Here is a 25,522-nt window from a genome sequence, read left to right on the forward strand (position 1 = left end):
CATCGGACCTCCAGGTGCAGATCCGCTTCCAGAATTCCACTGTGAATTTTCAATCCAAAGAGCTTCTCTGTGGATTTGTCTTCTTACCTTCTTTTTGGTCAGATGTCAATCACATTCATTTATAATCCTTTCGTTGTTTTTTATTCACAGTTGTCTTGAAGAAGGTTGACGATTAAGAAAGCAGCTGAGACTGGTGAACCGCCGATTGCTTTCACATGACAGAGGCTAGGATAGGCTCCAGCAACCCCATGAGCGGGTTTGGAAAATGGAGGAGCGGATGGACGGCCATGTAGAAAAAGATAGGAGTTTGTTGAAATTCAGTTTGTTCAACATGTTTGGACATTTGATCACTATTTAGTGAAATCATTGTTTATATCTATAAGAACATTACTACATTTGTCAATTTATGTTTATTTGACAAAAAAAGGGCTTTTTAAAAGAAAATATTAATATTAGTTAAATGTTTGGGACACAGAACTAGTTCTTAGGTTGCATTACTTATTCTGCAGATTTCATGCATTCTCACTTCTTTTAGCTTCATTTGTAAATTTTGAATTTTTTTGTGAGTGGTTCTATTTGTTGTTTTGTGTTAAAAAATCTCTTTGGGGGGAGGGGGGCTGTGTGTGGATTTATTTAATATTGCTGTAGGATTGTTGTGTTCAAGTCTGTGTTTTCTCACCCTAGTTTACTTTAATGCGCATCTAGTTTTCTTTGTTCTATTTTATGCAATTTCTTATGATTTTTTTTAATTAATAACTTTTACAAGTTGTCATCTGCTGTGACTTTCCTCATGTGAATAACTTATGGCTAAAAAAACAATACAAGTTATTTAGAAACGTCTGAAATGAAATAGTTAAAAAAAAGTGTATTACATTAAAAATGTTCATTTTAAAATCTTGTTTCTGCATAGCATCCGTTTTATTCCTAACAAATGACATCATGTGGTTGGGCTTCCTGATGAGATGCTAAACTAATATAATATTCTTTTCTTTATTTTTTTTGTACAACCAGAGGATAAGAACATGAGGTTCCTAAAAACCTACCAAATGTATGCCTGGAACTAGTCTGCCCCCTGCAGGCAAATTGGTCAAACGCCATTCATCGTGGTCAAACTTTATTGTGAAAAATTAGAGCAGTTCCTCCCCCACCCCCAAACAAATGAACAGCGCTCTGGAACAGCTTCCCTGTTGGTGCGACTCACACATGACGGACATTTCACAGTACGGTTCGACCCTGCGACCTCGCAGAGCTCATCGAATGCAGGAAGGACATCTTTAGTCATTTTTATGTTGTAGAAAAAAATGTAAGCACACATCATCTGACAGAATGGATTGAAGAAGTCATCAGTAAAAAGAAACGTTCTTTCACACAAACTAGACTAGAGTTCACACGAGAGTCAAAGTGTTAATAAATTAACCAAACTTCATTCCATAATTCAAATTTCAGCATCTTTTCGTCCCCCCACCCTGAGAAAAGTTTCCCCATAAATCACAATGAAATGGAGGAGACCCCGGATCAGATCAGGATCTAATCCTTGAAGGTCTCCAGCTGCCTGTCAGCTACAGTTTCTGTTAAAACATTTCAGAGAAAGCCTAAATCTACATGGACTTTCATAATACAGCCTCTTAGCAGCAGTCTGATTAGAATTCAGCGTGTGTGTCTGCTGTGGTTTTTCTGTTCTTAAACAGGGACAACAATGATTAAGACTACGATCAAAGGCATGGAAGTGCTTTCAGAACCACAAAAGGAAACTTGAAGTGAAAGGTAAATGTATCAAATCGGCTCTGAGATTTGGACTGCTGTGGGCTAAAGAACAAGGAGTGGTCTCTCCCGGGGGCTCCACCTGAGCCTGCTGTCAGAACACACCTTGACGAGCTAAAAGGCTGGCTGACACGGAAAACCCTGCGGTACCCGAGGCCGAGGCCTGCCTCACGTACGCCGCGCCTTCTGTCTCTTGTTCTGACGCTTGGCTTCATCTAGAGCGGCCCCGTCGGCGCTGGCCTGGGACATGCTCCTCACCCCCTGGATGCGGTTCACCAGCTGCAGCAGCATGGGAATCACCTGCACAACACGCCAGCACAGGAATTAAACACCGCCTGAATCCTCAACATGCAAACACGCTGCTCAAAATGGGATCAACTGGAAGGAATGCGCGACTTTGGGACTGACGACTCCCAGCTGAGTGGATCTACTAATAATAAGTCCGGTGTGGGGTTGGCGGTGCTCGTACCTTCTCGTGGTTGTATGCTGCCAGAAGCAGGAGCAGGGTGAAGGGCAGGGCGATGTAGGAGCCTTGAGCAACATCCTGGTCAGGCACTTTACGCTGAGAGACACAACGGCAGCCGTGAGGAGACAAAAACCCACAAACGTGTCAGAGAACCGAGGAGATGTGAGCCTCACGGTGGGGTTGAAGGTGAGCGTGATGTGCTTGTGGTGGCCGGCGGTGCTGAAGGACACCTGAGGCAGGGTGTAGTCGTACTGAGAGCGGGGCAGCGTGGAGTACAGCATCAGCATGTAGGTCTGAAAAAGCAAGAGAGCGCGTCTAGGAGGTTGGTGTGGGAAGCTGCGAAGCCTCTGAAACGTCAGGAAACGGCCCAAACCTCCCCATCCTGGTCCAGAGGAGGGAAGTGGAAGAACAAGGACTGTCCTAGAGACACACTGTTGATGGGATTGTCCAGATTGTCGCTTTTGTACAGTTTTACCTAAAATGAAAAATAAATAAGCATTCAGTGAAATGTACATGACGCTTAAGCCCTTTGGGGGGGTAGATCAGAGCGTTTCTCAGAGGATTTATTCAGTGGTGTACAAAGGAGAAAAACAGGAAACACATTTTCTAAATAGTTCAGACTGATGTAGAGTTGATGGACCACTCAGAACCTTAAAAAAAAAAACACATTTTAGTGGGTTATTTTACTACATAGTTTTCCATTTCAAATTTCCACTTTTCAATCTATTATCAAAACGTTCCCGGTGGTCTTTTATTATGACTAGACCTGCACACAAAATAGAAAATTTATCGTTTTCGCAATTTCAAGCGGTGAAATACGCATACTGCAAAAGACGGCGAAAACTGCAATAAATGGTTACCTTAAATGTGCTAAAACAACCTTATGGGAGCTTGAAGTATTTACCGGATCAAATAAATCCCTCTATGAATTTGACCAGTTGGATGGACGCCTTCACGTTGTTAAACAAACGGATGCACCCCTTTTATGGTAGATTTTCCCGTCCTATTTAGAAATGATGATTTTGGTTGTTTTGCCATTTGTTCATGTATTGCAAGTTATAACGGCATCACAACATTGATCACTCATATTTCCCCATATCGTGCAGCCCTACTTATGCCGTTTTAGCCAAAATCAAAAAACCTGTGCCGGTTTCTAGGACATAGTTTCTGCAGAGCGCATTCATTCATTAGAAATACACCTCTGGGTTGTGGGCCGAACTGTTGGCGAGGATTATCCCGTTGTTTACACTCTCTCCTGCTAGCTTACAGATCCTCACAACCCCAAGCTAATATTGGCGGTGAAACAAAAATGGCGAGAAATGTCGGAGCCATTCAGCCGTACAGTTTTAGAGCCAGATGCCAGCTCAGAGGGGGAAAACAAAGACGTAATGTGGATGTGGTCGCCTACAAGTGGAGCCGATTGTAGTTTCTACAAAACAGCTACAAGCTTTTTCAAACAGCATTTTTCCATCTGCTCCTGATTCACCACGATTAGAATTAAGAAATACCCAGAAACTGAGTTTTAATCTAAATTTTCTTTATAAATGTTCACCAATTTGAAAAAAAAAATACTACAAGAACATGTTAAAAGTACCATTTTCATTGGAGTGGATCTTTAAAAGTCAACTTTTACTGTCTTGACATCCCAAAGAGCCTCATAAATCAATTCAGATGATGACTGAAGGATCTACATCACATTGGAGTGGTTTTCATGAATCTTTGGTTCACCCCAGTTGAAGTCATGTCAGCTCTTATTAGAAAAACATCAACATCCTGGTCGAATAAGAAAGTTCTGTTAGCAGACGAATGTTCTTTCTCACCGACAGAGTTGGCAGATGTTCTGGAGACGTGACGATGTTCCCACTGAGGTCAAACTGGTTGATCTGCCTGAATGCGATGATGTTGACTCCTTCAATGTCGCTGTTTCCGACCTGAGAGGACATGCAGTTTTAATGCAACACTGGAGCCCAAGCGGGTTCACAGAACCCGGCAGCAGAGGGAAACCTTGCACCATCACAGGGGAGGGAGGTGTTTGGAACTAGGGGTTTGGCTGTGGGATAATTACAGGTTTTTCTTCGCTTTGAAAAACAGAGGAGGCTAAAAGATGTCAAAAAACACTCGAAGAGCAGCTGATTTATTCCAAAAGCAGCACCTTCAGGGGCTGCCACAGCGAATCAGCTTCCTCCATTTAACCCTGTCCTCTCCTCTAACACCAGCTACCTTCATGTCTTCAGTCACTGCATCCATAAACCTCTTCTTTGGTCTTCCTCTAGATCCCGTGCCTGACAGCTCTAGACTCAGCATCCTTCTACCAATATACAGTGGGGCAGCAATGTTTTTAGTCAGCCACCGGCTGTGCAAGTTCTCCCCTTAAAAAGATGAGAGGCACCTGTAATTTTCATCGTGGGTAAACCTCAACTATGAGAGACAAAATGAGAAAAAGAATCCAGAAAAATATCATTGTATGATTTTTAAAGATTTTATTTTTAAATTATGGTGGATAAGTATTTGGTCACCAACAAACAAGCAAGATTTTTAGCTCTCATAGACCTTTAACTTCTTCTGTAAGAGGATCCTCTGTCCTCCACTAGTTACCTGTATTAATGGCACCTATTCGAACTGGTTATCTACATAAAGACACCTGTCCACAACCTCAAACAGTCACACTCCAATCTCCACTATGACCAAAACCAAAGAGCTGTCTAAGGACACCAGAAACCAAATTGTTGACATGCACCAGGCTGGAAAGACTGAATCTGTAATAGATAAGCAGCTTGGTGTGAAGAAATGAACAGTGGGAACAATTATTAGGAAATGGAAGACAAACAAGACCACTGATAGTCTACCTTCATCCGCTAAAGCCAGTACATGTGCTTGCCCATCTAAAGTTTGCTAGAGAGCATTTCGAACTCTACTCGTTGTGTTTTGAGGAGAAAGAGAAGCAGAGTTGCATCCAAAGAACACTATACCTATGGTAGTGTAAAGCATGGGGGTGGAAACATCATGCTTTATGGCTGTTTTTCAGCAATGGGACAACTGATCCGTGTAAAAAGAATGAATGGGGACATGCATCGTCAGACTTGGAGTGAAAACCTCCTTCCATCAGCAAGGACACTTAAGATGAAACGTGGTTGGGACTTTCAGCACGACAAGGATCCCAAACACACCGCCCGGGTAACGAAGGAAAGACTTCGTAAGAGGGATTTCCAGGTCCTGGATTGGCCAATTCAGATCTCCACCCCATAGAAAATCTTTGGAGTGGAGTTGAAAATCGGGGGTTGCCCAGTGACAGCCCCAGAATATCACTGCTCTAGAGGAGATCTGCATGGAGGAATGGGCCAAAATACCAGCAATCATTTGTGAAAACCTTGTAAAGACTTACAGCAAACATTTGACTGCTGTCATTGAGCGTATGAGCTTCGACAGCTGTTAACCACTAGATGACAGAAGGTTTTGGGATGTGATCACTGAGATGAACTGAGTTAAATAAAGTCTTTTTTAAGGGTGGATGAAGGCTGTGATGTTCTCGTACCTCTATGGCTCTGTGCTTTGGCAGCGCTCTCTCGATGTGGTCGTTTCCTTCAGCTCGCAGCTGAATCAGATATTTGCAACCAGGCTGCAAAAAACAAAAGAAACAAAAAACAAAGACTTAAAAAACTTAAATATTTGGGGAAAATCTGCAGGCCCTCCAGGGTCTTCACCAGCAGCCCCCGCAGTCGGAATTGACCGTCTTCATCCGTCAGCGTGTCCTCGCTGTACAGGCTGCAGTCTCCCTGCCCCACTGCCTCCACGGCCACGTCCCGCTCCGCATCCCCACTGAGCGACTGCACGGCTCCGTAGCAGCTGAGGATCACATTCGCTCCGTAAACAAACAGCTGCCACCGTTTTCGGGGAAAACCAAAATGTGTCTGCATCCCTAACCTGTACGCAGTTTTAATGCCGGTGATGTCGATGCTGAGGTTCTGACCCTCCTCCACTGTGATCATCTGAGAGGCGGGCTCGAAGCGGAATTCCTTCATCATTGGTTTGAAGTAGTACTGCCCAGGACTCTGGAGGAAAGCGCAGAGACCAATGAAACGGACTGAGCCGCAAAGAGCTGCTCTCCTGAGAGATGCTGCATTCTGACCAGGTTATTGAAGGTGAGGAGGCCGGTGTCCTGCGTCAGAAGGTTGGAACGAAACTGTCCTCCACTCAGAGACAGGAGGACGCCTGACAGCGGCTGTCCGTCCTCTGACCTAATCTGAAAAACACAAAAAAATCCATCACTCCTTCCGCCTGAAGGTCAGGGAGGTAAAACAGAAAAAAAGATCTGTGTTTGAGTGACCTAAGAGTCACCATTGTTCCTCTTTACAGATGATGTTCATGTAAAGAAGAAGTCAGGACTTCAAAAACCCTCTCCACTCAGCCGGAGAGGGAGACTGGGCCGTTTTACCGCTCACAGTGGCTGATCTTAACGACGACGGCGTGATGAACATCACAAAGTCCCCACCACTATTTTTCTAGACGGTCAGAACAAACTGAAGCTTTTCATCACAATCATCACAAGCCCCTGGGAGGGGCTACAGATGAAAGGGTGGAGCGGCTGCTTCTTGGTGGACGTGAAAACGTCATGCGAGGAGCCCACCCACCTTGAAAGTAACGCCTGCCAGAGCGAAGGCCTTGAAGTCCCCCCGCGTTCCCTCAGCCGGACTCAGGACGAAGCCCTCCTTCCTGGCACTGATGTCGTAGCTGCGGTCGCTGTGGAGCGGGCCCACGCTGTGCAGAGAGAAGCAGCCATCACTCAGAATCCAGCTGAACTTTAGCACACATGAAATCCGTGTCAACACTGACGTGCGTTTCTGAGGGCAGTCTGTCAAAGGGAGTGCCTCAGGGTTTGATTTTTGGACTTCTGCTGTTCTGCCTGTACATGTGGATGTACATTAAAATTGTATGTGGACGATACTCTGCCTGATGCAGCTCAGACACCAAACCACCACGGTTTTAGATTCTGCTGTTTGGAGTAGCGGATCTCACAAACTTCCAGCTTTTGTGTTTGGAATAGAAAAGGCCAGAAAAGGTTAGCTTCTAGTGGAAAAATGACCAAAAGTCTGTTTCTAAAGTTCTGCTGTCATCACAGCCTCACCTTTAATCAAAGCTCAGATTAAAGCCACAGTATATTTAACTTTTTACCATCTATTGAAATAGTGAGATACCATTTCCAGATTTAGAGAAGTGGACTCGGGTCTTCATCTCCAACAGGCTGGCCCGCTGTTACCATCCATCCATCTTCCTCCACTCATCTGTGATCGGGTCCCGGGGGCAGCAGTCTAAGCAAAGATGCCCAGACTTCCCTCACCCCGGCCACTTCCTCCAGCTCCTCTGGGGGGAGCCCCAGGCGTTCCAAGACCAGCCGACAGACATGGTCTCTCTTGGCGTCCTGGGTCTTCCCCGGGGCCTCCGACCAGTGGGACATGATGCCCGGAACACCTCCCCAGAGAGGGCGTCCAGGAGGCATCTGGACTAAATGCCTGAGCCACCTCAACCGGCTCCTTTCAATGTGGAGGAGAAGCGATTCAACTCCGAACTCTCCGCAGGATCCAGCCATAGGCGGGTGTCTCGGTGGCCAAAACCCCGGTCATGGAACCGCCGTAACCATCTTCTCAGAAAGCGGCAGCTCTGTCAGATCCTGCTGGAAGAGTTTTAACCAGAACCAGGAGGACGGCCTCATCGCTTCTGTTCTCAGGTCTGCACATTAGAGTTGGACTCAGAGTTCCTCCTCTGTCAGCTGCTCCTCAACCGGCTTCTCCATTCAGTTTCCTGATTGGCTAACCAATCTATTCATTTTCATTTTTTAAGGACCATGTTAGGAAGAATGGTGGTGGTGGTGGTGGTGGTGGTGGGGGGGGGGGGGGGGGGGGTTAAACGCAGGTCTAAGACTCTTCATTAAGAGATGGCATTGAGAAAGCATGTGCGTTTTTTCATTCTGTTCCAGTTCACCAGTACTCTTGTAACAAACCTCTGTTGGGAGTTCTTTGACTAACTTAGTGATCTAAACTGACATTTTGATTCATTTAAAAAACCTGTGTTAAGTATTTGGGTTGCAGATTAAATCAGCATGAAGAATACATGAAAAGCTGCTGATGAACCTGTAAAGTGTTGGTGCAGGCGCTCGTACCTGTAGGCTCCAACGTCGTTTGTGGCCACAGTGATGAGTGGAGCAGAAGCCCCCCTCTCAGTGATGGAGATCTCCACCCCCTCGAGCGCCGGCGAGACGCTTCCCTCCAAGAAGAGGCCTGCTCGTCCAATAATGTCCACCAGCCGACCGGGACATGAATCTGTCCAAACACCCAGAAAAGGACTGTTTTTTCCTCTTTTTTTCCGTGTGTGATAAAGCTCACTGAGCAGGCTTTACCTCCTGTGATGGTTGCTTCCACTTCAGGGGGGTAGAAAAGCAGCTCTTTGGAGGAAGGGGTCACTGTGACCCTCTCACCAGCCCTGGAAATTCAGGTTTTAGCCTTTTTTTTGTTGCAGAGTCCAATATTCAAATAAAATGATCCAATCACTCAAAACCAAAGATGTTTTCAGTCCTGAATCTGTGTTTGTCTGTAGAGGGGGGCAGAGTTTCTGACCTGGCCCAGTAAGAAAAGTCGTAGTGGAAGGGGCCGATCAGGTCGTCCGCCTTCTCCTGGATGGGCGGGCTGTCGTCCTTGGCTCCTCCCTCGTCTCCGGCGGCCCGGCGCTCCCGCTCCTGGCGGCGCAGCTGGATCTCCTGCAGCTGCTGCTCCTGCCGCTGCTCCTCCAGGCTTCGCAGGGGCCCCAGCACCAGAGCCGGCTCGCTCTCGATGGACGACCTGACGGGTGGCGATTTAAGAGAGACGTCATCACCAGAGAAGGCCCACACAGAGGCAGTCGAGGTGGCGCTCTTGATTACTTGATGGTGACGGTGACGTCAAGGAGCTTGTCGGTGGTGATGAGTCCCGTCATGTGATGCCGCACCGCAGTGAGCGTCAGGATGCTGGGGGCGGAGCTGCTCACAGCAGACAGGAGCGTTCAGAAACCTGTTCACGTGCTTGATGTGAGATCCACGTGGAATCTCTTCACTCACGTGTCATACGTGTAGAAGTCCTGCTCAAACTGATGGCAGGAACGCGGGGTGACCTTATACACACCTGCACAACAAAAGCACATCATTACCGTCTATCAGTTCTAGATTCAGACGTTTGTCCTCAATCACTTTTAACCAAACAAAGGCGGCGATGCTCGGTTTAAAAAGTCAATCAACTGTCCGTCCGTCTCCCCTTTATCTAGTGGGAGATACGGATTTTCACCTGCACATCCAAATTCTGTGTCTTTTTTCGGCATTCCTGTGGTGTGAAATGCTTTGCTTTGGCTTTTCAGTTAAATTTAAACAGTTTCTGTCTAGTTACTGTGAAAAATCAAAGTCACAACCAAACTAAAATGAATGAACACGGGTCATATGGAGGCGAGGCTCACCAGGCTTGGACAGGCAGAAGCGGTTGACTCCCTTGGAGAGATTGTAGACGCCGACGTTCTCCGGTTTGCTGCCATCCTGAAAGAATTCCTGCGTGGAAGAACAAGAGTGTCAGATCGGCAGCCCGTCAGCTGCAGCACCGACGGCAGAAGACTGACCAGAATGATGGCGTGGGAAAGAGAGCAGCGCAGGATGAAACCGATCTGTCTGAACTCCACTCCCATGACATCCGAGTCCAGGACCTCCACTTCCATGGACTTCTGCTTCCAGCACCACTCCTCATGAGGAATACCCACTGACAGGAAGCAGACACAAGGAAAGCTTTAAAGCAACGACCGGAGATGTTCAAGCCATAGTTTCCTCCAAATGTAGGTTCTTTCAAAAGCTGCATATTTACACTTACAGCCTGGAGGCCACAGGGTTGTGCTCAGGTCAGAGGTTGTAGCCTAGCTGTTCAAAAACCACAAAATGCTAAAACAGGCTTCTTTCAGAAGAAAGGAAACTGAGCCTGAAGGTACTAACTTTATTCAGCTAAAAAAAACACTTTCAGTCATGATGGGAGAGCTTCGTCTGGTCACTTTCCTTCATCAGTTGTGTCTAAGTTCTGAGTATGTCTGGTGTCTCGGTCGGCAGACCAGAAGACTCCACAGTCTGACTTGTAAAAACTCAGTTTTAAAGAAGGAAGAAACGAAAACCTAATGAAAGAGCGGGAATCACGAACGAACCTTTGTATTTTCCAGGCAGAACGTCGTCAAAGGAGAAGCTGAGGACATCGCTGCGGCCGGACAGCGCCACCGTCCGCCTGTCGCCCTGCCGGCTCACCGGCTGCAGCGTCACCGACACGTCGTCGCAAGAAGCTACGAGTCAGCACAGAGACACACGTCAGGGACTCATCTCTACTTCACATTTCTTTATTAAATCCACATTTGGACTCTAAAATGACAGGGGTCCAACGTTGTACAGGGATTCTAATCCCAGTAAAAACAGAATTGTTGTGACTTTTTGCAACAAACGTGTCATTAGAACATTTTCTGAATGATCCAAAACCGATAATTGTGAAGGTATAGCAGAGTTTGCTGCTTCTCTGTGTGTCTCAATACTTTTCCCATTCTGTGTGCAGTGGATTTGGAAATGTCATGTTTTCAATGCAGTAAATACATGAAGGTTTTAACCCGTTAACACCCAACACACGAAACGTTCTGTTGTAACTCTTCAACCTTTTACACAACCAATGAGAATCAGCATTACAGCACAAAGCCGCTTTTTTTCTGCGACAGAATCCGCTGAAATCACCCTAAGTGGTAAATAGTTGAAGATTGACGGTAAGCTGTCAACACCGGAGCCAAAACTTTGGCGTTAAAGGGTCAAACCAGAACTTTTATGAAGCGTCTCCTCTGATTGGACAACCTCCGTTTAAGCTCCAACTGACGGCTCCGCGGCATTTACCAAGACAGTAGACCTTTCCAGACACAGAAGCCATGAACTGCGTGAACAGCAGGTCTGTGAGGGGCCGGTCCAGCAGGGACACCTCCAGGACCTGAGGCTGCAGAGCCAGGCCCGCCTTCACCTCAGCGTCGGGCAGAGACACCTGAACATGGAACATGGAAGCTTCATGCACGGCGAACACTCCTTTACAAGCACCATCGCTTTATAGCACCGTCTGAGGGGAGCAGGAGCCTATTGGGGCGTGGCTTAGAGAAGAGGGTGTGGTCATAGTCTCACCTGGATGTTGTAGTCTCCAGGTTTGGCCTGAAAGCAGAAAGCCCCCTGAGGGTCGGAGTCCACGCTACGGCTGGTGGCCTTGTCTTGGCCCCGCGGGGTCAGAATGACCCTGAAACGGCTCTGCTGCTTCATGCCTTCAGGCAGGCGGCTGATGGAGATCTGACCGCAGACGCTGAACCTGTGAGAGACGCGGCCCGCTCTCCTTTAAACTTCTGGTCGAACCACCGAGCATGGGACAAAGACTAAAAGCTCCGCCCTTACTCACCCCGCGGGGATGATGTCAGGGAGCTGGGGGGTGTTGGGGGCGATCTTCACGGTGAGCGGCTCAAAGAACATGAGGTCCTTGCTGACGCGGATGGTGTAGGTACCGGCTGTCATGTTCTCCAGCCGGAAGGAGCCATCCTCCTTACTGAGCACTGGGGAAGAGCAGCCGCCGTTCAGCAAAAGAGACCGACATCGCCGTTTCCAGGAGAGCGCCTGGATTCCTACCTCTGATCAGGTTATTGAGGGAGACGGCGGCCTCCGGCACGCCCTCCCCGCCGCCGCCGTTCAGAACTCGGCCCGTCACGGAGAAGCCCATCACGCGGAAGACGGGCTGCAGCGGCAACACAAATGACGGAACCTCTGTGATATTAAGAAGCCGAGCCGAGAAAAGCGGCAGCTGGGATGTGAACTTTACCTCCAGTTTCAGGCTGCTGTGCTCCACCTTAAAGTTCATCCGTGAAGGAGCGACGTCAAACGTGATCCTCTCCCCCCGGTAGAAAGGCACCTGCAGAGAAAGTTGGAAGAAGAAAATATGCAGCTGAAGCAGAAACAGGAAAGTGAAAGAAGAACCGCTGGAGGGAACCCTGAAGATCCTGACGACGTTTGGTTGCTTTTACATTGAAACACGCAAATACTGTTCTGAACAGCTTTTGAAACAGTGAAATGGTTCACACAAACAGAAGACCCCAGCAGGAAACGTTTGACGAACCTTCAAAATAAAACTTTACATATCAAACAATGAAAGCGATCTGGACGTCATTGTACTTTAGAGATCAGGTTTGGATCTGGACCTGATCAGCAGAAACTAGAGAGCAGAGGCTGCTGAGGCTTTTTAAACCAAACCCTTCAAAACTGTCAGCCATCTTTGAAATCTGAGAGAAACTAAACGTAGCAGTGGTTTGGGACACTCCAAACACAGGATGAAGTCTAAAATACAGACGCTGTGTTCTACCTTTAATATACTCCTATAGGTTTTCTGATTGTTGTTTATATCAAAAAACATCTCTTCGGCGTATCAAGTATCCCTTTCCCAGAGAAATTTGGTTTTTGTTTTGGTTTGGAAAGTACAAAGTTTCTTCAATTTTATTTGCAAAATGTCTAAAAGAAAAATGGAATCAAGCCATTCGACTGCCTTCATTCATCCTCTGAACCCACTTCATCCAGCCACTGAGGGAATAAGGTGGGGTTCACTGGACAGGCCGTCTGTCAATCATTCCACGTCTTGAAGGTAAAGACTGATCAGCGGCTGCATTAAACCAACGATCTTATGTTATTTGGAGTATTTTTCCTTTTTGAATGCACGTTCTGGTGATGCTGGTCCGTCCTGTTAACCTGTGCTGGATGGACCAAAACACTGATGTGCTTTTATTGTGGAGGATTTATGAGATTTGTGGCCGCCGGACTGGAATAACATTCACAGATGCTTCTTCATCATCAGAAGGAGAAAAGGACTTTGGATCATTTGTTTCTGACCGACAAAACAAAGCTGGGGTCAAAGGCTGAAGGGTGGACTCACGCGGTTCAGGTTTTTGCACAGAAAGAGAAAACAGACTCACAACTGTGTACTCGCCGCTGGCCAGTGAAGAGAAGACGAAGGTGCCGTCATCTCTGGACTGAGCACTGCACAGGTACAGGAGGGAGCTGTCCCCAGAATCCGCCCCCTCCACCGGAGACGGGTTACAGCCGCTGACGCCCTGAAAACATACAGCCCATCACTTCTGAACGCCAGAGGCTTTTGCCGCATTCCTGAATGTGGAGCGCAGAGCTGCTTCACCTCCTCGCCGACTGTGGACGAGTACAGGAGGAAGGTGACGTCCTTCACCGGCTCTCCGTCACTGCGGACTTCCCCGGAGACGTCGTATCCTGCGACCACCAGATGTTCAGCAGCCGGAGCGTTGACGGTGGAGACGTGCACGGAGGTGGATCTCTACGGGGAGACGGCACGGGGGGGGGGTGGGGGGGTCAGCTGCAGAGCAGGGAAGGATTTCCCAGGGAACCTCGCTAAAACCTCCAAGACTTTGTCAGAGCGGTCCCTTCATCCAACGCCAAACCTCCTAACTGGCCTGACGAGTGTTTGGAGCAGATAGATCTCCATGGAAACGACAACAGAAGACTTTGGCATCCGTTTTTACTGCATCTGAATCTTGCAGAGAAGTCCAGCACAGACAGTCGGTAGAGTTTCATAGGGACAGTGTGTTACCACTGAGTGGTGGAACTATTGAGCAGCTTAGGTTGCAGCGTCAGGCATTTAATGGCGACGCACGCGCTTCATTCAGAAAAAAAAGCACCAGCGAGACATGAGCCTCTGTAGCCCCGGCGTAAAGCATGCTTGCTTGCCTGTGCGCAATCCAGTACCCATAATTCATCTGTTGAAGAGGCAGCCGGTAAGAAGTGGCTGTATCTAAGCGCTGGAGTAACGCAATCGCTTGTTTCCTTATCTGTTTGGTGTGTTGAGGGTATTTGCGCGTACTTCACGTACCAGTCGGAACTTTCAAATTCCTGGACTTTGATGTTTATCCTGTGGGTGTGCGTTGTGACTTTTTGTAAATTTATAGTGTGAAGTTTGCTTATGAATGTGATTACTCCCTTCTAAGTAATGTGATTTTAAAAAAATTCTTAACTGAATTTGGATTTGACATAAGAACATAATATAATCAATTAAAATAAATAAATGAGGTTGCTAATTAACTGAAGCACTTCAGATTACATTAATGGTTTGTTGTTAATGTGTATGTGGAATTTGAATTTGTAAATATTTATTGCTATTATTATGTGTGTTTAAGGTTTTTACCTATTGACTGCTGACTGATCAAATGGAAATTTTAAAAAGATCGGAACATGATCTCAAGTGGCAGACCGAGTAAATCGATCTTCAATCAGCCATTTTCAAGTGTGGGAAGAGCACACCAAAACTTGGGAGACACTTGACCTGGTGTGTTAACGCTGCAGCGCCCTGCCTTGACGACTGAGTGCTACTTCGGATCTTGAAGGTGACTGACACCGGCATGGAACCGAATCCTGGTTGGGTGATTGGCAGCAGGAAGAAGACACTGACCTGCTTCAGGGTCCAGGACGGGTGGGACGCTGTGATGTCGTAATGTCCGGGCAGAACTTTGAAGAAGGTGTACCTGTGTGATGAAGAACACACAGACTAGACGTTGCAGCAGCAGCAGCAGCAGCAGTCGATGGGATGAAGGCTGCTGAAACAAAGGGGTGAGGCACGTACTTTCCTCCAGGCTGCGTGACCACAGTCTGCAGCTTCTCCTCGGTTCCCGCTCGGCTCAGGGTCACTTCAACCCCTGCCGGGCCCAGCAGATGACCTCCGCTCAGAACCTGGACACGCATGAACCAAACTGCTGAGCTTCTACGCTCCCGACCAAAGGCAAAACACAGAAACTTGAGCGTTGGAGCAGGACGCTCAAGGTCAGTCTTAGACAACAGAGACCAGCAGCTGATCCATAAATAAGCCTTTAGCTGCAGAACATCAGCCCTCCGAGTGTGCAGAGGAAAAGTCAACGGCTCTCACCGCTCCAGACACGGAGAAACCCGTGAACACAAAGTTGATGTCCTCCTCCTTGGTGCAGATGTCATTCACTCCATCCACGTGCAGCTCCACGCTGGTGGGTTCTGTCCACAGTTCAACAGGACAGAGCGTGAGGAGGAGGCATTCAGCTGCAGTGTTAGAAATCTGAAGAATGTCTGACGCTTTTACCAAAACTCCATCCCAGAGGAGGCTCGATCTTCAGAACAAAGTCTCCCTGTCGGAGCACAGAGGGCGTCATGCACGGGTCAAACGCAGTCAGACGTCCTGAAGAATGTTTCCTGTCATACCTTATCATAGAGGGGGATCATGAAGTAGCCGTTGATTGGAGCACAGTCGGTTTGATACTTCAGCGAGCCCTGCTTGGTGTAGAGCTTGATCTGAGGAGAGTAAGAACAAGATCAGCAAAGTCTCAGCAGTTTACTGGGAAATCGTTTGTGGTTTAGAAATGTGCTTTCTTTTCTTGCATCATCACAAGTTACGTTTGTCTATTGTGTGTCGCTCCTGTCAGTTTAGACAACATGTCAGTGTAACACATTCAAGGTTTTTCTTTCTTTAAAAGCAAAATGGTTTCTTCCTGAAAGTAAGTTATTATGTTTGTTTTTTTTACTCATCACATCTTTGTCATGTAGGATGCCTATCAGAGATCCCCCCCCGCTAAAACAAGACTTTTTTCTTTGTTAGTTTTGGGAATCCCCAAGTCGCCCTGATGTCACATCGGGTCAGAGACTCGACGCGTTCCCGTTTAACACACGTGACCTGCAGCTCCAACGCAGGACGGTCAAATGTGGAGAACAGATTTCAAGTCAACCTTTCGATTCAACTTTCTGCTACTGGAGGATTTCCCAGGTCTTTTGCAGAACTGTGCCTCCATTAAAACCAGGAAGAAATATCAGCAGGCGATGATAGAACTAAAGGCCGTCTCTCTCCGGTGGTGTTTTTGACAGCTTCTTGTGGCATTTTCTTCACGATGGAGGACAAATCAAGAAAACTAATCTTAAAAACGTCATCTCTGAGCATTTCTTTATTCAAACTGTTGTTAATCAGTAGCAGATGCTAGAATGGCGTTAGAAAAAGCTTTTTGTTGTTACGGACAAACTACAGTCTTCCTGCTCCGCTCGTTTTTCTCGACTGAGCTGACATCTGGATCAGAACTGTCCGGCTGGACAGTTCTGATATTGCTTGCCATTTTGGTTGCACTGCTAATGTTAGGTTGGCATTGTGAGGGGCTGCAAACTACTAGAGGAGAGTGAAAACAGAGGGATTATGGGAAATGAGGACAGGCTCACTCGCCAACAGTCCCGCCCACAATTTAGAGGTGAATTTCTGCCGAACTCCTGTTGCGCTGCAGAAACTATGTCCTAGAAAATTACTTCTTTTGTTTTGTTTTAATTAAAAACAGCGCAATCCACTAATATTCCACTTTGAAAATAGACCAAAATCTGATCGGAGTGGGAATTTAATCTGATTTTTATCAAAACTGGGGTTTGAATGAAAAAAAAAAGAAAAAAACATATTTGAAAGGGGACCAATTCCATAAATGTATCATAATATTTTATCAACATGGAAAGATTACAAAGAACAAACAGCTGACAGCAGCCAGGAGCTGAGTTTATCCTCAATTTTACAACATTTATACTCCCGAATTTCACTTCAAAAATCCAAACTCTCGACAGATTAAGTTTGGCAACACATCTGATGTCCTCCAAACAAAGTCCAGCTCAGTAGCTGAAGAAACCAAATGGCTAATCCCCAATGAATGAGCAGGGATTATGGCCGCTGCTGAGGAGCTCTTAACGTCTTCCTCATTCATACTGACAGATATTAGGATTAAGACTGACGGCCACGTGGAGAATAGTGCTTTTATGTTAGTTTAATGTAAAATGTAGTGATTTCCATCCAAAAACGGCTGTGTAAACCACTGCTTCATTGTCTGAGCAGAATAATTGTATTCAACATTACCTCACACTCTCGACACAAAAGATTCTTAACTAGACCCTTCATAATTTATTAAATTTAGAATAGTAACTACCACCTCCGTAACCTTGGATTACCTGCCACAACCTAGCTGTCAGTTAGCTGCTAGCCTGCTAGCAGCAGCCGCCTTACCTCGATCAGAGAATAATTTATCTCAACGTCGGATTTGACGAAACCTCCGCACGCCACCACGATGTCGTCAGAGGAGACAGCCGAGACATGACAACAAACAATCCACGACAAGAACCACAGGGTTCCCACGTCCGCCCGGACAGTGATTCGGAGCATTTTTACCGTTTGACTGACCGAGCCGAGCGACACCGCACGCTGCCTCCGGTTCCGGCCAGCTGAGGCGCTGTCACTTTGAAGGGCTGCTTGTAAAAAACAGCGCCCCCTGGTGGAGCGGAGGCCAACAACAGAGAAACCACACTTGAGGGAAAATAATGTTTATTTATTTTACTTTTTTTCTCAAGTTTTATATACTTTTTTTTTCTTTAGTTAAAAAGTTTAACTTTTTCAAATTTTAAATAAAAACAACCAAGCACGCTTTTCTTAAGTTTTTGCAACTTAATAAAACATTTTTTAAAGCTTTATTACTACTATTTAACAAAAATACTTTCAACGGTTCTGTGCAGAGTTCTGCTGTAGGAACAAAGATAGAGGTTAAAATATTTAAAGTGCAAAACATGTCATACATTTTCAAAAACACAAACTAAAAAATTGTATTCCTCTTGTGGGAAAATACAAAGTTTATACAAAACGTGACCTAGAAGAGCTAAAATCAAAGTTTTCAAATTGAGAGACAGTTAAGACCAAAGATGGTCAAAACCTACAGACTTTTCACAAAATAAAGTTCAGAAGCCTGGAATTTACAGACAATGTTCATTCCCTGTCCATGTCTCTGGTCGTTAGGTCCCTCGTCACACTTGGGTGGAGGAGTTTGGCACAGGATGCACCAGGAGCAGCCCTTCAGGAAAGTCGCTGTTGAAGCTGGTGTGGTAGCTCGGGCTGCCTCGGCTGCGTGACTTTGATCCAGATGCTCGGGGCTGAGCTTGTGAAAGCCGCTGGGCCTGCAACAGCTTCAGGATCAGGAAGTGTTTGTCTCGACCCCCCTGGGGAACGTCATCACACAGAGACAGTCGTTTTCAGTCACGCTGCAGCCAGCGGTCAGACCTGCAGATGCTGGAGGGAACCTACCATGACCAGCTGGTCCTTTAGCTGGGAAATGACTCTTTTGTGAGCTCCAGCCAGAGCGATCACATAAAACATGGCCAGGCTGTAGAAGAGAAAAGGCTTTTCATGACCATCCCTCAGACATAAACCGAATGGACAGCTCCAGGGGTCTTGTGTACAAACAGTGGATACAGGTTCTATGAAGGAGCATCTGTGCCTTCACATTCAGAGATTTGGGGAAACATTAACTATCTGGGTGAAATCATCGTCTGGAGATCATGGAGGCATAAACCCCTTGAGGCCTGGAGATGTCCATTGTTCAGCTAAAACTTCAGATTGACGTACCATGAAACAACAAAGAAGGAGACAGCAAAGGCCTCTGAGGAGAGAGCGTAGAGGAAGGTCTGGGCTCCGTGCGGCAGCTCCATCACCGAGGCGGTCAGCGCCTCCCAGGACGTGTTGTAGTTCACGAAGGGTCCGCAGGCCCGGGAAGAGTTGATTCTGCGCAGAAAGGGAGGATGAAGGACACAAGCACAGGCGGAGTTCGGCACCGCGGGTTCAAACGCTCACTGCGCCACGCTGACGGTGACAGGAACACAGGCCAGGCTGAGGCCGATCAGCAACACGCCCAGGAAGAAGAAGTTGGAGCTGGACGCCCGGAACGGACGTGTGGACGGACGGCAGTTTTGGATCAACGACAGCTGGAGAGGACACGGAGGAGACAACAGAAGTTTCAGACCTGTCAGAGCTCCAGCTTCCACCCAGACCACAGGCAACGGCACCTTTTTGACGTAGAATATGAGGAAGTACTTGATGGTGCAGATGGCGGGCAGCACCGGGCAGTAGAAGGCGCCAATCCAGCAGATGGTCTGACCATAAACGATCTCCAGCACGTTCTGAGGAATGGCGAACTCCTGCTCGCCCCACCAATCAGAGAGGCCCGATTTCCAGTAAGTAACGATCAGCCTGAGTGGAGCAGAGAAGCACGGATGTTGGACGGGATGCGGGGAAAACGTGATTAGAATTATGACACAACAGGTGACTTTGTGCCGTCAGTAACCTGACGACTGCAACGCCTCTGTCATGACCTTGACCCAACTCTAGTCATGATCAACGCAGCGTTAAAGAAAAACCAGAATACATCTTCTATATAGAACTATAGTTCAAATACAAAAAGAAGAAAAAGTTTCTTACTTTGTGTTTAAGTCTTAAGACTGAATTGACTGGAGCTGGTCTTCATGCTTTTGTGTCTTTACTTTACAAATAAAGTTGGACTGGATGACTAAAATGTAACTAAGAACAAGAAACACGTTGGATTTCACATTTTTTTCAAACCACGGGAGTAAAAACTTTTACAAGATGAAACATTTGACCCCTTCAACCTTTTCGTTGTTGCAGCTGCAGGAATTTCAAAGGACGAGGGGGGGGTGGGGGATGCTGCAGCACGGTAACCATGGAAACCAAACTCCAATCCATGTCGGGATTTTAAAGGGTCACATTCTAATGTCTTCTTTTGTCAGTTGATTAATGAATCAATAAAACTTTTTTAAGTGCTTCTTGTGCTTTACAAAAAATAAAATACAAAAATTAAATGAAAAACCCATCCCACCCTTTACCCTCCGTCCTTCTCTCCAATAAAGTATAAATCACATGATGCAACACACAATGATTACTTGTGAAAACTATGGAGTTCTTGAATGACTTTCACACTTTACATATGAAGGCAGGTGGAAATGTTCCAAAATGCTGTTGTTTTTTTAGAAAAGAGACGACTGATCCGTGTAAAAGAAAGACTGAATGGAGCCATGTATCGTCAGATTTTGAGTGAAAAGCATCGGGGCATTGAAGATGAAACGTGGCTGGGTCTTTCACCATGACAACGATCCAAAACACACCGCCCGGGTAACGAAGGGGTGGCTTCGTAAGAACCATTTCAAGGTCCTGGAGTGGCCTATCAAGTCTCCAGATGTCAACCCCATAGAAAATCTTTGGAGGAAGTTGAAAGTCTGTGTTGCCCAGCAACAGCCCCAAAACATCACTGCTCTAGAGGAGATCTGCATGGAGGAATGGGCCAAAATACCAGCAACAGTTTGTGAAAACCTTGTGAAGACTGACAGCAAACATTTGAGTGCTGTCGTTGCCAACAAAGAGTATAGAACAAAGTGTTAACTTGAACTTTTGTTATCCATATTTTCCACCATCATTTACAAATAAATTCTTTAAAAATCAGACAATGTGATCTTCTGGATTTCTTTTCTGGTATTGTCTCTCATAGTTGAGGTGTTTAAATGTCACATCTCTCTCCTCTTTTTAAGGAGGAGAATTTGCACCATTGGAGGCTGACTAAATACGCTGCAGAGTTCTAGAGCTAAAAGAATAAATAAATTCGTCATGAAAGTTGGTCCAGTCCAATCCAATTCATTGGTCATCTAGGAAGTAATGTTTCAAACGTGGTCAGGTTAGGTTGATCTGTGATTGTAGCATCGAAAACATGTAGGACTCTGGCCCTCGAGGCCTGGATTTGGGGACCCCTGGTTAAACCCTTGTGCTATCTTAGATGACCCCACCCTTACATTGACGTGTTCTCCCTACCATGACAAAGGTGGACAAAGGTGGAAAGATTTCATGTAATCCATGGACACCAGTGAAGATCACAAATCATTGAAGAAAAAAGGTTCAGAGCACTGTCTAGTGGGTCTAGATGACCCAACTCCCAATGTTAAAGTCCCTAGGATAGCACAAGGGTTACGGAGATTCAGACTCAAACCTGTTTTGTAGTTTATCTAACCACATGGTGGCGCTGTTGAGTCGGCTTTGACACAGCTTGGGCACATTGGCCAGCAAGCTCTGGTAGTTTTTGGGACATAGACATTCAAGGTTTGGTTGATTAATTTCCAATGGAAAAAATAAAGAATTGTTTTATTCATAATAAACTATAAGATAAAAAGACTAAGAGATTTCATGTGTGTTAATGTTGATGATTAGAACCTAAAACAAAAATTAGAAGAACAGCAAAAAATGATGGTAAAATGTGGAAAACAGAAAGTGCCACCCTTACAGAAGGTTTCTGGGGGGGGTTTTGTGCTCAGTGTGAACAAAAATCATGGCGGACCTGACAGCAGGTCGTCCAGAAGAGGAACGTCCAAACGACGAGGAAGTGCAGAGCTTCAGTGAAAACACCTGGATCTAAAATGCTTCTAAAAATGTCTTTTGAGATGTCCGCTAGACTCCTCGACACGCCCCCGCTACAGGAAAAGCTCCTCAGTGAGCGGGACGTGTGCAGAGATCCTGATGCTGAGACCAAAACCTGCATGGATGCTGCAGAGCTGCTGCCGCTTTGCCCCAGATTCTGGCTCGTGCACGCTCCAGTGCACACTCCAGGTGAACTGTTTGCCCACCGTGGAGCACAAATGTGTGACTGTCTTAATCTGGTATTTTTTGTCCTATGAAAGGCCGTGTATTATCCGCCATGAGGCGGGTGGGTGCGCTCTTACTTTCGGGGAAACTCCACGAGGATGGTGACGGCGACGATGATGATGAAGTCAAAGACTGTGAGTTTGTACATCTCCTGGCCCACCCGGGTCTCCCAGCACTGCCCACAAACCACAGACACACCGGGAGCGTTAGCATTCCTGAAAACTGAAGCTTTCGCTCCAAACTGCAACAGACCGCGAACACTCACAGAGTACAGGGCCGTGTTGTAGCCACACAAGCAAGGCTCTTCCCCGCAGTTGGTGATCTGAGACCACAGGGAGAAGAGCAGAACCCCGATGCTGGTCAACCGCATGAAAACACACCTGTGAAGAACGGAGCCGGGCGTCAGCGTCTGCTGAAGCGTGTGGCGGCGCGCAGACGAGGGCCGTACCTGATGAGGGTGAAGCGGATCTCGAAGGCTGGAGAGTAATCCTCGAAATTGATGATGACGGAGAACAGCAAGGGGGTGAGAAAGTTGGCCAAGGTGATGACGATGGATGGGAGGTATTCGTGGATGAGATCCATGATGAAGTTCACCTGGAAACAAGAAGAAACGAGTTTCTTTCTTTATTTTATTAACCCTAGAGCACTATCACTGGTTGATTGTCACTCGAGGAAAACTATTTACACGAATTTCAACATGGAGTCTGTTCCTTCACCAGGGAAGTCTCACATGTCCCAGGAATGGGTGGACCAAAGACCAAGTTTCTAGTATTATTTTATTTTTATTCTTTAGGATTTTTTTGTTCTCAAATTCCTAATTTTTCAGTCATTTTTGAGCATCTGTTTAGGAACTTCTGCTTTTCTTTTTCCTTTTGTTACACATCCAACAGTTAAAAAAAAAAATCTCTCTAATTTATCATGTGTTGTCATGTTTTGATCTATTTTTTATGACTAGTACTTTTTGTTGCGAATGATATATCGGGTAAAAATTACCCGGCAAAAGCTTTTTATGGCGAAAGTGTTCCAGGGTTAAAAGATTAGAAACAGGAAAATTGACTCAGTTTCAAACCGTTTTCCAGCAGGTTCCTGCTGTGCAGAACACATGACGTAGACCTACATCACACAAGACCAAGCACACGGTGCAGGCGGCTTCCTCTACCTTCACTTGCTTCCTCTGCTGCTCCTGCGAGAAGGTGGTTGCTAAATAGATGCTGTAGAAGCAGGCGGCCAGAACGACCATCACGAACACGTTCAGGACCAGGCGGAGGCTGTAGATCTGACATTTGTCCTTCCTGGTGCGTTTGGCTTTTTCCTGTTTTATCCGCTCTTCCTCCAAGTCCGTCTGTGGATTCAAGTGGAGTCAAAGAGGCTGTGCGGTAAGCATTTGATGTTTTTTTCCTTCAACATTATTATGTTAATAGAATTTGTTTTGAAGGACTAATAAGTTTGAAGGAATCTTTCAGCAGCGTTGTACCGATCCACATTTATAGTTATTACAAACGTATCAAATCCATGAACTGTTTTCTTTTAAAGCGATTCTTTAGTACAGATTCAAAAACGGCGTTGATGTAGTTTTTAGTATAAGAATTCCTTATTTTTATTCTTTACTTGATGGTTTTTATGGAGTGTCTTTCAAACCCAAATAAAATGGCTTTCCTGCAGAAAGCTGCTTCTCTTCCCAGATGTTACCAGCCGAACCCAAACGGACCCGCAGCTCGTAGAGCAGGCTGCTCCTCTTCAGGTCTGCCACTTTCTCGTTGGTGATGCAGAAGTCCCAGCCGGCAAAGATCTTGTTGCAGAAACACTGAAAGGAGTCCTCGTCCTTAACCAGGTTCTGCTTGAAGCCCGTGGCCGACCTTCAAGAGACGACACACTTAAAACCGGTGACCTCGGGAGCCCATCCCGGTCTCATGACGCTGCCCTTCCCCCACCTTTTGACGATCCAGATCAGGCTCACTAGCAGGTATGCAATAGTTGCCAGCAGGTACGCTAAAGCCAAATTGTAAGTGCCGTTAGGGTATTGGATTTTGTCCACCTTATAAAAGCCGTAGAACAGGTAGGTCTGCTCCAGGAAACCCTGCAGGGAAAGCAGAGAAGATGAGGAAATGTCCTGCATAGCAAATTCCACATATTACAGCAAAAAAAACTCTAAAAAAAGAAAGTACATTTCTTTTAAAATAGCATTACAGTTAATGAAAGTGCAAGCTTTTTTCAGAAACAGAACCAAACTATTGTGTAAATAACGCCATCTGTGGGTTTTTTAAAGTTTGGTTTTTATATTTGCAACCGTTTTAACAGGAATTGAACTCAACGGCTCTGAGCTCCAGATCTGTTCGTCAAGGTTTTAGTGAAAAACTCTACCTGGAAACAGGCTTTCAATAGTGTAGAAAGACAAGAATTCCACATTCTGAGCCCCTTCAGCTCCAGCCACATCTGCAGTGCACGTTCAAGCGACCACTTTCAATGACCAGTTCATGTAAACGCGCATACATACGTGTTGTTCAAAACTCTTGCATTTATGCCTAGCTACACGCATTTTGGGCTCTACCTACAACAGGTTAACACACACTAAAGGGTAAACCTGATCAGATTTGGACCGAACGGGTACTGTTGTATGGACGGCGTTCCTGGGAATTCCGTTTGAAAATTGATCACGGAGGAGAAATTAAAACCTGCGGTTTATGCCAGCGAGACTGAATCCAAAATCTTTCCCCTATTGCTTTAGAAGCTGTAGTGGTTTTTAAAAATGTTTTTGAAGGAGGAACCGGAGCGACTTCCAGACTATCCTTTTGCCGGTAGGGTGTTCCAACAAATGCATTTTCTTCACAGGGGCGCGCTCTGAAGCCCAGAAGTTTACATTTCAATGTAAGTATTGAGTTTTTGTTCTTGCACGACTGTTTCAATTCATAAAACCGATGTTATTTATTTTCCGTAGCTCATCGGTCATTATCAATGGTGGTAGGGAATGAATTTGTATTCAGCCCAAAATTTTCTTATATAACGGAATAGAGCTGTGAAAGAAAAAGCCTGGAGCAAGATTTGCAAAAGTCGCCCCGCTTAGACGTTTCACACCAAGCCTCTTCCAACTGTAGGGGCGTAAATGTAAGGGTTAATAGCTGACAAAAGGTGGATTATCAGAAATTAACGCAGTCTGAACCGTCTGACGCGAAGCGTTAATTCTGATAATGCATACTTTGAAATCCATTAACCCGCTGATAACATGGTCCCTTACAAAAGAAAGAAATATTCAACCAGTTTTTAGTAGTTTCTTCTTTTTATTTTTTCGGTTTGAATCGCTTTTTTCGCAAAAAGTGGACTATTTGTCATGTGGTGCAGCGCGTTGTCACGGTAACATGACAACGCCCCCCTTAGCCGGCTAAGCCTGCACCGACCTCGACTGCAGCGGCAAAGGAAGTCATTTCTATGCTGATCACCAGAATGGGTTAAAGAAAGCATCAGTTCAGAGAGAAAGTTCATCTCTTACCGCCTGTTTTTGTCCAGATGATGAAGCTAAAGTTTGTTTTGAAGAGGCCAGCGCAGTGATACAGATCATTTAAGCTATGTGACCGGAACTTCTTTTTGAGGCGTGCATTATCACTTTTTAATCCACACCTAGCAGCCAATCAGATTTTGAGCCTCGGCACATTTTGACCTTGACAAAAATCCCGCGGCAGACCAGAATCCCAAAAAAAAAAAAAAAAAGGAACTGTATTGACTGTATTGATCAACA

The 25,522-nt window shown here is 46.0% G+C and overlaps 1 protein-coding gene across 1 annotated transcript in view; it reads right to left on the reverse strand.

Annotated features, from left to right (window-relative positions):
• Positions 1-1,097: 1,097 nt before the first annotated feature.
• LOC101163550 (BOS complex subunit NOMO1-like) overlaps positions 1,098-25,522 on the reverse strand; it is a 28,795-nt gene continuing 4,370 nt past the window's right edge. Inside the window, 44 exon segments of the mRNA XM_020705661.3 lie at positions 1,098-2,061; positions 2,231-2,323; positions 2,401-2,520; positions 2,601-2,702; positions 4,048-4,158; positions 5,760-5,843; positions 5,929-6,070; positions 6,149-6,276; positions 6,354-6,467; positions 6,856-6,982; positions 8,382-8,541; positions 8,619-8,701; positions 8,836-9,057; positions 9,138-9,233; positions 9,312-9,375; positions 9,701-9,788; positions 9,857-9,993; positions 10,424-10,555; positions 11,145-11,286; positions 11,421-11,598; positions 11,686-11,836; positions 11,910-12,015; positions 12,100-12,189; positions 13,241-13,378; positions 13,459-13,611; positions 14,740-14,812; positions 14,911-15,017; positions 15,211-15,311; positions 15,397-15,442; positions 15,516-15,605; positions 17,335-17,523; positions 17,526-17,545; positions 17,548-17,557; positions 18,129-18,314; positions 18,400-18,478; positions 18,721-18,876; positions 18,946-19,076; positions 19,158-19,341; positions 21,870-21,967; positions 22,058-22,172; positions 22,241-22,386; positions 22,952-23,134; positions 23,501-23,648; positions 23,724-23,869. Of these exon segments, the coding sequence (XP_020561320.1) occupies positions 1,930-2,061; positions 2,231-2,323; positions 2,401-2,520; positions 2,601-2,702; positions 4,048-4,158; positions 5,760-5,843; positions 5,929-6,070; positions 6,149-6,276; positions 6,354-6,467; positions 6,856-6,982; positions 8,382-8,541; positions 8,619-8,701; positions 8,836-9,057; positions 9,138-9,233; positions 9,312-9,375; positions 9,701-9,788; positions 9,857-9,993; positions 10,424-10,555; positions 11,145-11,286; positions 11,421-11,598; positions 11,686-11,836; positions 11,910-12,015; positions 12,100-12,189; positions 13,241-13,378; positions 13,459-13,611; positions 14,740-14,812; positions 14,911-15,017; positions 15,211-15,311; positions 15,397-15,442; positions 15,516-15,605; positions 17,335-17,523; positions 17,526-17,545; positions 17,548-17,557; positions 18,129-18,314; positions 18,400-18,478; positions 18,721-18,876; positions 18,946-19,076; positions 19,158-19,341; positions 21,870-21,967; positions 22,058-22,172; positions 22,241-22,386; positions 22,952-23,134; positions 23,501-23,648; positions 23,724-23,869 (5,301 nt within the window). The 3' untranslated portion in view covers positions 1,098-1,929.

Source organism: Oryzias latipes, chromosome 1, assembly GCF_053564925.1.
Source record: "Oryzias latipes strain Hd-rR chromosome 1, Olatipes_Hd-rR_3.1".
NCBI classification, from domain to species: domain Eukaryota; kingdom Metazoa; phylum Chordata; class Actinopteri; order Beloniformes; family Adrianichthyidae; genus Oryzias; species Oryzias latipes.